Genomic DNA, 14,909 nt, shown 5'->3' on the forward strand with positions numbered 1-14,909 from the left:
ATGTTATATTACACATTGAATTGCAATTGAAATTAGTGCATTATAATATTTAGAAGTGACAACCAAAAAAAATAGTTTAAATGTTATAGTAGTCATTGACTTGCAATTAAAATGAGCACATTTAGTGAAAAACTTTTCTGTAATTTGTAAACAATGTGTTCCTTTTTGATAACTCTTCTTTTTCTCTTGTTCCTTTTTTTTATTTTTATTTTATTTCTTTTTATAATTTGCTGCTTGCCATTACAGGAAGTAGAGGTTTGTATACAGCTTCTGTTTTATATTTTATTTTTAGATTTTATATAAATACTTACATTTTAATTACTCATGTACACTCAATTCACATTATTTTCCTCCTTAGGATGATTATTTCCGCACTTGGAGTCCAGGAAAACCCTTCGATCAGGGTAAGAATTTAATTATTTAAGATAAAATCTTTATTCATAATCACTATAGTTTAAAAATGATATTTATTGGCTGGCTAGACTTTAAGATATTAAATAAGAAAACTTACATAAATGAAAAAAATATGCATCAATTATGTTTACTTCAGTATATTATAGTTAGAAATAAGCTAATCACATATCACGATTATGTCAGGATATCTTTTATTTTTACATGCATGAGTTAGATTACTGATTGGAGTTTTTGAACTTTACCACGTCCATTTTTACTACTTGACATAAGTCACTTCATCTTGTTTCCAAGTGCCTGCACGGTGCAATAAATTCATTTGTACAAAATTTCAAAAAAAGTGGCTTTTCTTTCTCTTTTCTGTTAATGCAAAATATCATCTAAAACAGAGAGCACTGGTAATTAGATACGACTGAGATCTTAGCAAGACCCCAAAGGAAGAGCTTTATATTAAATTAAGTAAGATCTGTCCATTCCTGTAAACAGAGCTTGCAGTTCTGGCTAACTCACCTTAATAAGGAAAAACAGGACAAATGGATGGTAATGGAAGTGCTTCTATATGTGCAATGAGAATGGAAACATCATATTCAATGAATTATAATTAAATAAGTAAATAAAGCGATTTGTTTACTAGACTCTTATGATACAAGATCTCAGACATTTTCCCTTTAAAGTTTAAACAACAAAAACAATTCTGCTTTACACTGGCTGTCATATTCTTGCAAAGCTAATACTCTATGAAATAGTACCACATAGGTATTAATCAGTTATATGTTACTATAATGACATGCCTGAGATGATTAGATTATAAAGGGACAAGGTTTATTTTGGCTCATGGTTCCAGTTCAACATTGAGTGGGCTCTTTCCCTGGGCATCTGGTGAGAGCAGTACATCAAGGCAGAAATACATATTGGAGTAAACTGCTAACATCAGGAGATAGGAAACAAAAAGAAGAGAAAGGAAACCAGGGTTTTACAATCTCCTTCCAGAGCACACCCTCATTGACCTAAGGACTTCCCAATAGTTCCACCTGCTAAAGGTTCTACACCTCCCAGTAGCTAGGGACTAAGCCTTTAATCCATGAAACTCTAGAGGATATTTAACATCCAAACCACTGCAAAATATAATTAGATATCTGTTAAGAATATGTAGGTAAGTGATTAAATGATTTATTCATAATGCATTATTAACAGGAGCTTAGTGTTTTTGCCATGCCTACAAATTTTTGACTTAATATTTGGGATGAATGTTCTAAATCCAGCAGATATGAATGAGAAGCAACCTGCATGGACCTAGATAGAGATTGTCATCAAATTGACATTATTTTGAAGTTGGAAACAGTTGTGCACATTCAATCCCCATTTTAAAATTAGTTTCTTATATAATTCATGCTATTTCATTATTATTATCTCATGTTATTATTTGAGGAATCTGCATTATAGAATGCTAAAAAATTAATTTTGACTTGGGTTTGCAATAAGTTAAGCCATTGTACTAAAAGACAGGCAATGCATTTATGTAGTTTCTTGGGAAATGAATTTTTATTATACAATCATAAACCTTGAAAACTGGTAGTAATCTATAAAATAGATGTTGACACTTAAATTTGCCATACTTGGTGCATCCAGTTATAAGAAAGATGATTTGATTTTTTCTTTCTTCATGTAACAATGTGTTGAATTATGACTTATCTTTCATGTACTAAAATATGATTTCTACAGAGGAGGCTACTAAAACCAGATATAACACTGATATACTTTAATTTTCAAAGAAGCTTTTAGTTACCAACTTGTCACATTGTTGTATTTATTAGACAGAGAAATGTACATGATATGATAATACCTAATGTTTATGAACAGTACCCAATATTTATAATTACTGTTTTTGATACATATTAGCATACTTAATCAGAATTAACCTACAAGGTAGATGAGAAACTTAAGGTATCAAGTAGGTTAAATACTTGCCCAGGTGATATGCCTACCAAGGGCAGAGTCAGGATTTGGATTTAGACAGTCTGATCTCTGAACCCTTGAACCCCATTCTCCAACTACTATGTTACTGACATGCATAAAACACTAAAACAAAATGATGACCTAATAATTGTTTATGTTATTAACATATAGGAATCATACATATTAACAGAGTTTGATGTGATATTTCCATACATATCCATACAGCACGAACTGATCAGATCCAACAATTCTTTTTTTTACCCTCTTCTCCACAGTTATGATTCTTTTCATCAATCGCATTTCCACTTTGCCTTGTTTTTTTTTTTTCTTTTTAGCCACTAATATAATAAAGGTGTTGGGAAACTATAATGGTTTCAAGTGTTTAAGTAATTTTGATGATGGTAATTCTGCTGCAAAATAAAACATACTGATGCCAAAAATAAATTGCTTTGGATTTCTCTGCGTTGAATTTTCTGTGCTATTACTTCTCTTCATTAGTGTGGTTAATCATGAGTTGACACAACAGAACCAACTGAAAAATAGTTTTAATGAGGACATGCATCTTCTTGAATAAGGCATACAAATTCTATCTTTACTATAACAAACTGAAGGGGAAATTTTTATACATGAGCTTGAAGTGGTAGCATGGTACATATTTTAAATAATTTAGTAAATGCTTTGGATATAGATGCTGTAGCTTTTACGGATAAATAGCTTTTATGGAGCTTCCCTCTCCCCCCTTTATGGTGTTCACTCTATTTTTTGTTGTTGTTGTTGCATGGGTTAATAAGGGGGTATGACAGAGAAATCAGTGAAAACTTATTTGCAGTTTCTAACAGTTGTTTAGAGAATCTATTTGGACCTAAGTACTGGCTCTTCTTTGTACCTACCTGGGTGTGAACTATAATTAATAGATTAATAATCAAGAAGCTGAATGCAAACAGATACAACTATTTCAGAACAAATCTGTTTCATATTATTGATGCATGCCTCCTGCTCTTGTAGATTTCTGGGATATGGAATTAGGGACAGGAAGTGTAGCTGTGCCTTAGGTGAGCATTTGGAGTTTAATTATGTGCTGAACTTCTAAACAAGGACCTCTCCAAGAAGGGCAAACTGACTTCTATTTGTCCATTGATATGCATTTAATTCAACAAAAGTTCATTATGAGGAAGAAGGTAAGAAGACCATTCCTAAATTCAAGGTGCTAAAAATCAAATCAGGAGAGAGACAGAAGCATGGGCAGTTTACTTTGTATTTAGATGAGCAATTTCTTCAAGGATCAAAGGAGGGTTGGGTAAGAAGAAAAGTCCTGCTGTGTGGAAGGGCAGTTGTATGCTTAGCCATAAACTTACTCATTGTTTTGACCTGTCAGGATCAGTTTTAGGAGCATTATCTTCCTTTTTTTTCCCCCAACATTTGCAAAATGTCCCCCATATAACAATCACAGCCTGCTGTGCTTGCGCCTCTGCAATCAATCTCTGGCTCAAAGCAAAAGCCACTGAGATTTCGTCTGGAGCTTTTGTTTCCTTCAGTGAACAAAGCTGTTCATAGTATAATGGCTGTAATTATTTCCGAAATCAAAAAGACTAGCGACTAAGGAAATGCACCCCCAATTTATCTTCCTCTTCTTAAAATGCAGTGCCATGCTCAAGATACAGGTTATATAGATTAGAAATTATAGGCAATGACTCTGACTCCTTTGCCTCAGAGTTTCCTTTTTTATTCGGTTCCCATGTTCTTAGATGGTATTTATTGTCAGGACCCTGAAACAATAGCAAGGTCTGATCCATGCTTCACAATAGAGGCATAGTGGTATCACAATGCTGCTTTGTTTAAGAGTGTTGGACCTTTGGGCATTTTTCTAGTGGAAAAAATGGTATTCTCAAAATTGAAATTCAATCAGAGTAATATGATGCAATGATGATTACACTATTTTCTGAAAGAAGTATTTTCAAACATTTAAAAAATGTGAATTCTGAATCATTTGATCTGAATCATTATTTAATCAAGCCAAATCAATTGATTTAGGATTTTTATATCATTTTGGACAAATCCCTTCTTGGAATTCAAATGATAAAAGATATATCAATTTATGTCCTATGTAGGTCATATTGCATGTTGGCAAACTTTGGGTCATAGAAGCCCTCTGAATTTCTAAGGTAGATGTACTGTTAAATTATATTCAACCTTGAAACCAACATTGTATACTCAATTATTCTGTCAGATTTGGTACATAAGAACTGCATAGGATTTCTAAATGAGATATTTATTTCCTCTTCTTATCCATTTCTGACTTCTTTATTGCATTGGTGACATTTAATTTGTTTTGCACTTGGTCTATAGAATATAGCAACCCAGAGTCTTAGATTGTTTTGGCCTATGCCAAATAGTGGTACCATCTCCATACAACCATAAAGATTGTATAGAGATCTGCTTTGTTTTGTTTTAGTTGCTGTTGTTGTTGTTTTTAGTGCCCAGATTTAAACCCAATGCATCCCACATGCTAAAGGAAAGTGCTATACTACTGAGCTCCATCCCTCTCCCGAGATGTGTATTTTTAATGTATCAGAATAAATCAAAATTAATAACACTTTATTTGGTTCATATCACAGTAGCCTACATAGGTGTGCAAAAGGAAAATTATATTTATTTGTTTTTGATGATTATGTAAGTTACTAAATTTTGAATCAAATTTATATAGCAAGGGTTTGCTCAAATTCACTTCAAAGCTATTAAATGATATATGGAATAATATTTTAAAAATCACTTATTTATGTATTAGGGTATTGTTGTTTACATAGTTGTGGGGTTCATTTTTTCATAATTATGAATGTATATAACATAATTAGCACCATTTCAATCCCCGGTACTATTCCTTCCCTCCTCTCCTGCCTCTCCTAACTGCATTCATCTACTCTAGTGGTTTTCCTTCTATTAATTTTTAATTTGTGCATCATAGTTTTACATAAAAGTGGATTTCATTGTGATGTATTCATACATGCACATGGTGTATTTGCTCAGTTTTATTCCTCAGTTTCTCCCCTTTCCCATCCCTCTTCTGTTCCCCTTGGTCCCCTTCCTATTCTCCATTACTCTCCTTTCTATTTTCATGACATCCTCTATTTTGCTTTACTACCTTATTTCTCTCTAGCTTCTGTATATGAGAGAAAACATCTTTACCTCAAACCTTGTTAATGAAGCAAAGTCAATAATAAGTATTTTTAAATAAGTATTCCACGTATGAAGTCAGAGTTTTAATAGAAACCCTTCACTGACCAAAGAAGTGGTCCATAGTCATAGATGTATATGAGACTTATTGCAGTTGTTTAAAAATTTGTTTCAGTGTGATGTATTAATATTTTTATATAATTTATCTGAGGCAAAGTCTGGGAACTTGGCACATGTTTGTATTTGTGTTTGATTTGTTTTGGATTTTTTTGCTTTTTAAAAATTTTAGTCAAACATACAAAAGACAAAATTTACCATTTTTACTATTTCTAAATGTATTGTTCAGATATATTCTTAATGTTGTGCAATCACCACCACCATCCTTCTCCAGAACTCTTTATACCTTTCCATTCATATGTATCATCAGTGTTAACTGGTAGAGACTTTTAGTTTATACACTACCTTTCCATTCTCCCCACCCCAAATTCCTTGGAAATCAGCATTCCATTCTCCTGTTTCTTTGAATTTGACTCTACTATGTATCTTACATAAGTGAAATTATTCAGTGTTTGTTCTCTCATGACCGAATTATTTTGTTTAACACTGTGTCTTCAAGACTCATAAGGATGAATAATATTCCATTGTAGGTGTATACTATGTTTTGTTTATCCATTCACCCACTCACTGATCAATGCTTGACTTGCTTCTACCTTTACACTATTTTGAACAATGATGTTAAGAATATCTGAATCCAAGTATTTGGAATCTTTGCTTTCAATTCTTTTGAGCATATACCCAAGAGTGGTACTGCTGGATCATATGGTAGTTCTGTTCATTTGAGTGACCACCATACTACTACTCTCCATAGTTGCTCTACCATGTTACACGTGCACCTAGTAATGTACAAGTGATTCGATATTTTATAAAAGTCTAATATTTTGATATACATTTTATTATAATTTTCTAAAGGAAGCAAGGTATAAGAAGGCCATAAATTTCTACAAAACATATTTTTTTAAAAAAGAAGGCAGTGTGCACTTAGAATCATAAGAAAAATCATCACCACAACTTTTTTTTTATTTAGTTATAATGATTATGGGAAGAAAATGTAAAGATGATAGGACTCACCAGTGAGGATAAATATTAAGATGCCAATAGAAAAAAAATGCAGTCTATCAAAGTTAAAATAGAAAATTTTAGAGTTTTGAAATTAAACTTAATATTATTATATGAGTTCAAAGATGTCATAAACCAACCAGTACAAAATTTCCAATACAAAAAGCTCTTTGTAAGTTTATATTATGCATATTTCCTGATGAATTAGATTGGGAAGTTCACACAATGATTTCAGAGGCATAGTTTGGCCTTTATTTTGGATAAAGACAAGAACTTCTGAAAAGTATATGAATTTACTATTAACTATAAATGGCATTTTGCCTGATTGAATTATTAGCATCTATCTTTACTCAAAAGAAAAATAATATATTTTCTGATTTTTAAAGCTTTAACTTATTATTCAGTGAGACTTTGCCCAATTCCATTAGTTTTACAATTACCATATTTTAAATTACTTCTTAGATGTTACAGGCAGTTAAATTTATGGCAAATATTTCACCTATGAAACTTAAATTTTATTTTCTTCATGATGATTTTTCTTATGATTCTAAGTGCACATTGCCTTCTTTTTAAAAAAAAAATTACTATGCTTATAACGAAGAACACTAGGTTCAGAATTCACTTACTCTTTGATTTGTGAGAGTTAATGTGCCTTCTTCATTGAGATCATGAGCTCCTCAAAACCCATGCACATTGCATATTGGTGGCCATATGTTTCCTACATCATATGTTACCAAAGGAAAATATTTTATACTTTTGTACTAGAGTCATATTTAGACATTTATCTTTCCCATCTTGTTTTTGAGTCCTTGCTTATGTCTCCCAGCTGCATCTTTGTCATTTGATGTCTAGTTTTAATGATCAGTATCTCTTAACACTACTATTTATTTCATGCTCATGGTGTGCAATTATCTGACAATAAACTAAATTTTAAAAATAAATATGTAAGATTGCAGAAACACAAGAACGATAAAAAGGAACCAAAGAAATATTTGAAATAATAACAGAATTTCCAAAGGAAGCTCAGAGAGTACTCATCAAGACAGATAACAGAAAAATAACACCTAGACATGTCATTAGTGAGCTTCAAAAATAAATAAATAAAACAAGCAAAAATATCAAAAGAAGAAGAATAAAACCTACATTACCTATAGAGGAGATAGCAGATAAGAATCATATCTGTCTTTTCAAAAAAACACAAAATCAAGAAGAGAGTGGAGTCAGATCATTAGTGTTAAAAGAAAAAAAAAAAACAAAAAAAAACAGCAAACCAGTTATCTGTGTCCTCTGAAATTATCCTTCAAATTTGAAAAAGAAATACAGACAGGCAAAACTAATGAACTGAATTGGCAGCAGACATTCCTTGCAAGAAATATTTAAAGATCAAATATTTAAAGATCAAATATTTAAAGATCAAATTCTTGGGGACTCAGAAGATGGCGATGTAGAGGAAGCCGCATTCCAAGCTGTGCCATGGCATGAGACCAAAGTAATGGGCGTACAGTTTCTCAGTGAGGTGGGTCAAAGAGGGACATTGCTAAAATTTAATATTGGACACTCAAAACAGATTAAAAACTCTGAAATTTGAGTACAGGAAACAAAAAATAAATAAAATATCTAAGCATACCCAGCAGCTATCAGTGCAGATTCATCATAGACAAAAGGAGGGGAACATAGTCATGGCACAAAGAAATCTGAGATGAAAAACACTCCCTAAACTTAACTGACCCAGAGACCCTACTACTTGCTGGTGCTTGAAAATCAAGGTCTGTACCTCAGCCTGCTGAGGAGAGCTGAGGTGAGAGCCATCTTGGGAGTGAGCCCTGCCATGACAACCACAGCCCCTGAGGTGCCCGGAACTCACACTACACACACACACACACACACACACACACTCACTCACAATGAAAATTAAAGAATACTGAAGGAAGAAATTGAAGGAGGCCTTAGAAGATGGAAAGACATCACATGTTCTTGGATAGGCAGAATTAATATAAAAATGACCACACCACCAAAAGCAACAATACATATCCAATGCAATCCTCATCAAAATGCCAATGACTTTTTTTACATAATTAGAAAAAAGAAACAATTTTCAATTCATTTGGAAGAATAAGTGAACCAGAATACCAAAGCAATACTAAGCTAGAAAAGTAAAGCAGGAGGCATCACATAATTTATCTGAAATTATGCCACAGAGCTATAGTTTAAAAGATAAAAAAAAAAGGATGGCATTGGCATCAACAGAGACATGGAGACCTATAGAAGAGAATAGAAGTCATAGAGAAAAATTCACATGCCTACAGCCATCAAATGTTTGACAAAGATGTCAAAATAGATATTGCAGAAAAGACAGCATTTTTAACAAATGGTTCTGGGAAAACTGGATAGCTATGTGTACAATGCTGAAATTAGAGCCGTATCTCTCACCCTGCACAAAACTCAGATGGAAATGGATCAAAGACTTAAGAATTATAACAGAAATTTTACGACTGCTGGTAGAAAACATAGGATCAACACAATGTTATATAGGTGCTGGCACAGACTTCCTTAACAAGACCGCCAAAGCTCAAGAAAGAAAATCAAGAATAAGTAAGTGGGTGCAAAAGATTCTGCATAGCAAAGGAAAGAAGAACATGAAGAGAGAACCCAAAGAATGAGAGAAAATGTTGCCACCTAATTCCCCTCTGACAGGAGATTAATATTCAGAATATAGAAAAAAATCAAAAAATTTAACAACAACAAAAATAACTCAATCAGAAATGAACAAAAGAACTAAACAATAAGTTTTCAAAAAAAAAAGAAACACAGATGGCTAATAAATATAGGAAAAAATGTTCAACATCTCTAGCAATTAGGGAAATGCAAGCCACAACTACGTAAGTTTTCATGTCACTACAGGCTAAATCGCAATTATCAAGAATATGAACAACAGTAAACACTGGTAAGGTTGTGGGGGAAAAGGTACAGTTGTACATTGTTGGTGGGATTGCAGACTATCACAAACACTGTGGAAAGCAGTATGGAGATTAAAAAAAAAAAAAAAAAAACAGGATGAAGCCACCATATGACCCAGCTAACCCACAACACTCCTTATTATTTTCCCCCAAGATCCAAAATTGGCATACTACAGCAACAATAAATCAATAGGTGAATGGATTAAGAAATTGTGATGTGTGTTTGTGTGTGTGTGTGTGTGTGTGTGTGTGCAGAGAGAGAGAGAGAGAGAGAGAGAGAGAGAGAAGAGTTAGTTCTACTCAGAAATATAAAGGAATGAAATTATAGCATTTGCCAGTAAATGGTTGGACATGGAGAATATCATGTTAAGTGAAATTAGCAAAACTCAGAAACTCAAAGGTTGAGTGTTTCCTTTCACATGTGGAAGCTAAAGTAAAATAAAGGAAAGGGGGGAGGGAAGAATAAGATTATATAAAGAACGAATCAAATAAAAATTAATAGATGAGTGAAAGGAAGTCTGGTAAAGTAGAGGAGGGAGAATTGGAAGAGGGGGGAAAGCACAGGAAGGATAAAGAGGAGTACAAAGCAGGGGTCATAAGTTGAAATTGATTTCATGCATGTCTGAGTTTGTCGGGAGGAACCTAACAGCTGTGCATAACTGTAAGGCTCTAATAATAATTCTTTAAAAAGAACTCCCACAAAGTAGCTTAACTCATAAAAAGGAACATTCAAAGTTCTCCGAAGAAAGATGATATGGGTCAGAACCTCAAATCCACAGGAATAGAGGAAGACTGCGGAAGAATGAATAAGTAAAGGTAAAATAAGAACTTTTATTTTTCTTTCTTTTAACTTATTTAATGATGAATAGTTTGTTCAGAATAAGATAACTGGTGTATTTGATTATAAATGCTTTTTAAAATATTTTTATTTATGCTTGTATCAATGTGAAATAAATAATAGCAAAGAGCTAGGAAGACAAAATTATAAATATTTTGTTGCAAAAGAATACAGTATAATTTGAAAGTGAACATGGATTAGTAGTAAATATATATGTACATGTACATATATATATATATACATATATAGTTAATATTATAAATTTTTAAAAATAACCAAATATGAGGAACAAATACAAAATTAACTTAAGAAGAATCATATTGTGTGTGTTTACATGGAGTTCTCTCATATAAATTATTCTATGTTAATGCATTATTTAATAAAATGATTTAACTAATAACTTCGTGCTCATGATAGATGGGGTATACATCTACTTCATTGTTACATCTCGAATAGGTTGCTTATCTCAAACTACTTTTGTATAATATTTTATTTTTAATGTATTAATGGTTCCTTGTAAGCTATATGTAGTTTGCAGATCTCTTTTAATTGACCTGAACAATGTTTTTTAAAAGTTTTGTTTGAAAAGCAGAGTGTACTTTTTACATAAAAATCAATATATAGTGCTTTTTCCTTCAAGTACAATAAGAGAATGTATGTGATCACCTGATAAGAAATGTGGTGGTTTAGCATTTCTGTACTGTGTAAGAGTCTTCATGACACCATCAGGGCTCCAGAATCTTTCCTCCCTATCCTTCCCTTAATTCACAAAGGATTTGCTGTGCTTCTTTATCTTAAGTAATGTCATACTAAGGAAGGTAAGGGAGCATTTTCTTCTCAATTTATTAGGAAAGAAAAACTTTAAGAAAATCTTTTCCCACTATGCCCTAGCTGACATGTGCTTGTATCCTGTTTGCTAATAATGGCTTGCCTGTCCAACATTGACTTCCAAACCAATTTCAACAGAGAGCTCAAGATCAACAAAATTAGCATAGGTCAATCATGATTTGTCCCTTTTAAATAGGCTGAGTTGCATTTCTCCAAAACCATTACTCACTGAACAAAATTGATGTGGTGAAAAAGTGGTGGTGGTTCTATTAAATCGAGAAAAGATAATGTGTGTCTCACTTGTGTTTCAACATCTCTTGAAAAATAGGGCAAACTGCTACTCCCAAGTCAATATCACTGAAGAACCACAATCAGAGCACATAAGTTCATAGCCCTCACTTGGCTTTTTTGTATGCTGTACTTGCCCAGTAGGCATGTCAATCTGTACTCCTTATAATAGCATTTTTACATAGGAATTCTACATATAACACTGTTGTATTTTTTCATGATATGATAATGCAACTCTTTTAAAGAAGTATTCATTAATTTCCTATAGGGAGAGTATAATATAGAATTATCCTAAATATAGTATAGTTGGTAAATTAGTGTTTTCCCATCTATCAAACTCAGGGACTATTTTCATACACAATATATGGGCTTCAGGCCCTTCCCACTATATGATTTGCTTCACATATGAATACTTGAACTTTGTGTTTCTCACAAACTCCACAAAATATGCATTTGACCCAGATATAGGTTAAGTTTCAAAAGTATTTATGTAATTCCTTGTTTATAGATTGTTTCTTTAATGAAGTATGCTATAAGAGCAAGCACACTTCATTAATTGTTTTCTGGGGTATTTATTACTACAGTTGACATATCAAAGGAAAAATAACATAATAAATAAATATTTTATTAAATATAATATCTAATTAAAGGACTGATAAAAGTCTAGTAGGTCAAATAATGGATTTTGAGTATGCCTTTGTTTAATTCAAATGCAAGCACATGAACTTGTTTAGTATACAATGCTTACTATTAGGGAAGTTATGATCAATTTGTTTAACCATTTATATATGGACAGTAATTTTACTGCTTCATCTCATACATATTTTTTTCATTAGACCTTTCACACACAAGAAAAAAAATCTCTTAAGAGTTTGTAGGGAGAGTGAAATTAGTATGCTAATGCTAATAGGTGGGAAAATGTGAGACTAACTGAGGTTTTGATATGTGCAGATGATACAAATATTGATAAATTGAATTTAGATTAGATTTTAGATCTTTGTTTAGATATTGGTCCTATGGTTTCCCAAGAAACATTGTAGCCTTCTTAAATTTGTCAACAATTTAATAATAATGGATTATTTTTAGAGATTAATTTTAGGAGTCCAAAACTTAATAACTGTCATATGTGAACATTTATAATACATCACGAATATTTAGCTATTATATTATTCAAATATCATACTAACTCCTGTTTCTATTTTGCTCCATTTTCTTTTTATTGTTTCCATTACAAATGAGAGGGGTTTATATTCAATGAGGGTTAAATAATTTAGATTAAGAGCCAGAGTACATATCTATATCTGGTTACAAATTCAGAGATCTCTCCATTCACACACCAATTCACCCAGTCTGAACCATGTGTGGTCAGTCATTGTAACTTCATGGTAGATTTCATGGGAAACTGGGGCTACCAGTAGGAAACAGTTGTATTTCGTGACACTCACTGTAACTTTGTTGAAATCATTGAATCAAACCTATTTGGGTTTGCAGAGAATGATTTCTAAAGTCCTTTCTAGTCCCCAAGTTTGTGTGTGTGTGTGTGTGTGTGTTCTACAAAAAAAAAAAATTAATGGTATTTTGAAATTTGCAACTTTGAATATAAATGTTGTCATGTGTTATGATATTTAATCCTGTCAATAGCTTTTATTCATATTTTTTAAAGAACAGAGATTCATCTTAGAAGAATGAATTTCACCTTCAGGATGAATTTATGAAAGGAATATTTTAGAATAATATGCTGGAGAAATTTTCATTAGCAGCATATTTTATTAAATATAATTTAGAACACATTACTATCATACATATAGCCAGCTAAATATCAATTAATAAACATTATGTCTGTAGTATTTTTCAAGTACTTGTAATTCTAACTTGAGGCTAACACTGTGTTCACATGATTGGAAGATGTTTACATGATTGAGCCATTCTATCAATAACTTCACATTTAATCACACAGACAATAGACTTGTGCAAAGTCGAATCACTATAATGATGACCATTTATAGCTGATATAGGTAGAGATCCACAACTTAATGTCATTTATTATCAAGCTTTGTGCCTCCCTTCTTTCTAAACTCCCCAATAATTCCCTACCATTTTTTTGTCACTATTCAAAAGAGGGATGCTCTTTTTTCAGTGCAATTAGTTGACAGGACATAAGTTTAGAGGTAATGAGAGCCACCTTGGTCAGCACCTGACACAGGGCAGTGACAAGAAGCAAGGAAGGCCTAATCTTAAGTCGATTCTGCATTCGGCCATATCTGAAGTGAGCTGGAAACATGATTTCCTTTAAATTTTATTTTCTCTTTAGCAAAGTTACTTTCAGTCAGTTTCTCTTATGTCCAACTGAAGTTTACTAACCATATAGAAACTTGTGTCTGGGACAGAGTTGGAAGAAATCTTTAAGCTTTTTGTAGTTGGTTGAGCTGAAGTAGGAAGCAGAGGGGATTCCTTACAAAAAGAAATTTGCATTCCATCCTTACCAGAGGAATACAGCAGCTACTCTGTGGCCTGTGGTATCTGAGGTCTCTTTACATATGTCTGTTGAATTTGATCTTTACTAGGACCTACTACATAATTATTCTTTATTCTGAAAATTCCATATATTGATAACAGACAGTCTTTCCAAAACTTCATTTCATATTTTTGTGACTAGTCTTGTCATGATACCCGCAGTTTTAAAACAACAACAAATATAAAAATGATCACCAGAAAAGTCCTTGACCTTTTTAAAAAACAAAAAATATACTTTATTCTATTAGATCTGGAGGGCAGATTCAAGAAAATATTGAATATAATGAAGTGATGGCCAAATAAATAGTGACTATGAACCAGATTTTCTTCAAAGGTCAAAACCACTTTCTCTTTTGTTGGTTTTTATAGGTGACACTTTTTAATCTTTTTATTTCTCTTCCATTTGGCCTCAGCAATGAAAGAGAACTTCAATGCCCCTGGGCTTTTCATGCTTGAAGAGTATGCCAAGGCTGCTGAAACTAAAGGCAGTGAGCTCATGTGGCAGTTACCTGGAAGATGCTTTGGAATATTTTGGGAAAAAAATGTCCTAAAATCAAGTGTGGACAGTTTACTATAAAAACTTTAATCTGGATACGTTATATGAACCACAAATATTCTTACATTTTTCTTGCCTTTGAGGATAGCGAAGTTGCATGGAAAGGAGAAAGCTAAGCAGCTACAGTCTCAAATTCCCAGCTCTCCAGAGTCTTTGTAGGAAATGCATAATTTATAAACCTAAGGCTTGAGACTGCATTACCACCTGATAATGGTCAAGCTGTTTTAGGCAGTAAGATTAAATAGGAACTGAGATGCAGAATCTCCTCCAGAGA

The 14,909-nt window shown here is 32.6% G+C and overlaps 1 protein-coding gene across 6 annotated transcripts in view; it reads left to right on the plus strand.

The window, feature by feature from the left end:
- Spock3 (SPARC (osteonectin), cwcv and kazal like domains proteoglycan 3) overlaps nucleotides 1-14,909 on the plus strand; it is a 417,403-nt gene that overhangs the window by 157,723 nt on the left and 244,771 nt on the right. For 3 of the 6 annotated variants that reach the window (XM_027926978.2, XM_027926981.2, XM_071609244.1), the window contains one exon: nucleotides 359-404. The exons of 2 other annotated variants lie outside the window; for them this stretch is intronic. In XM_027926978.2, coding sequence (XP_027782779.2) covers nucleotides 359-404 — 46 coding nt within the window. Of the gene's footprint in view, nucleotides 1-246; nucleotides 256-358; nucleotides 405-14,909 lie in introns of all 6 variants that reach the window. One more of the 6 variants, XM_027926980.2, reaches the window with a different exon arrangement.

The sequence above is a fragment of the Marmota flaviventris genome, chromosome 3 (genome assembly GCF_047511675.1).
Source record: "Marmota flaviventris isolate mMarFla1 chromosome 3, mMarFla1.hap1, whole genome shotgun sequence".
In the NCBI taxonomy this organism is placed as follows: domain Eukaryota; kingdom Metazoa; phylum Chordata; class Mammalia; order Rodentia; family Sciuridae; genus Marmota; species Marmota flaviventris.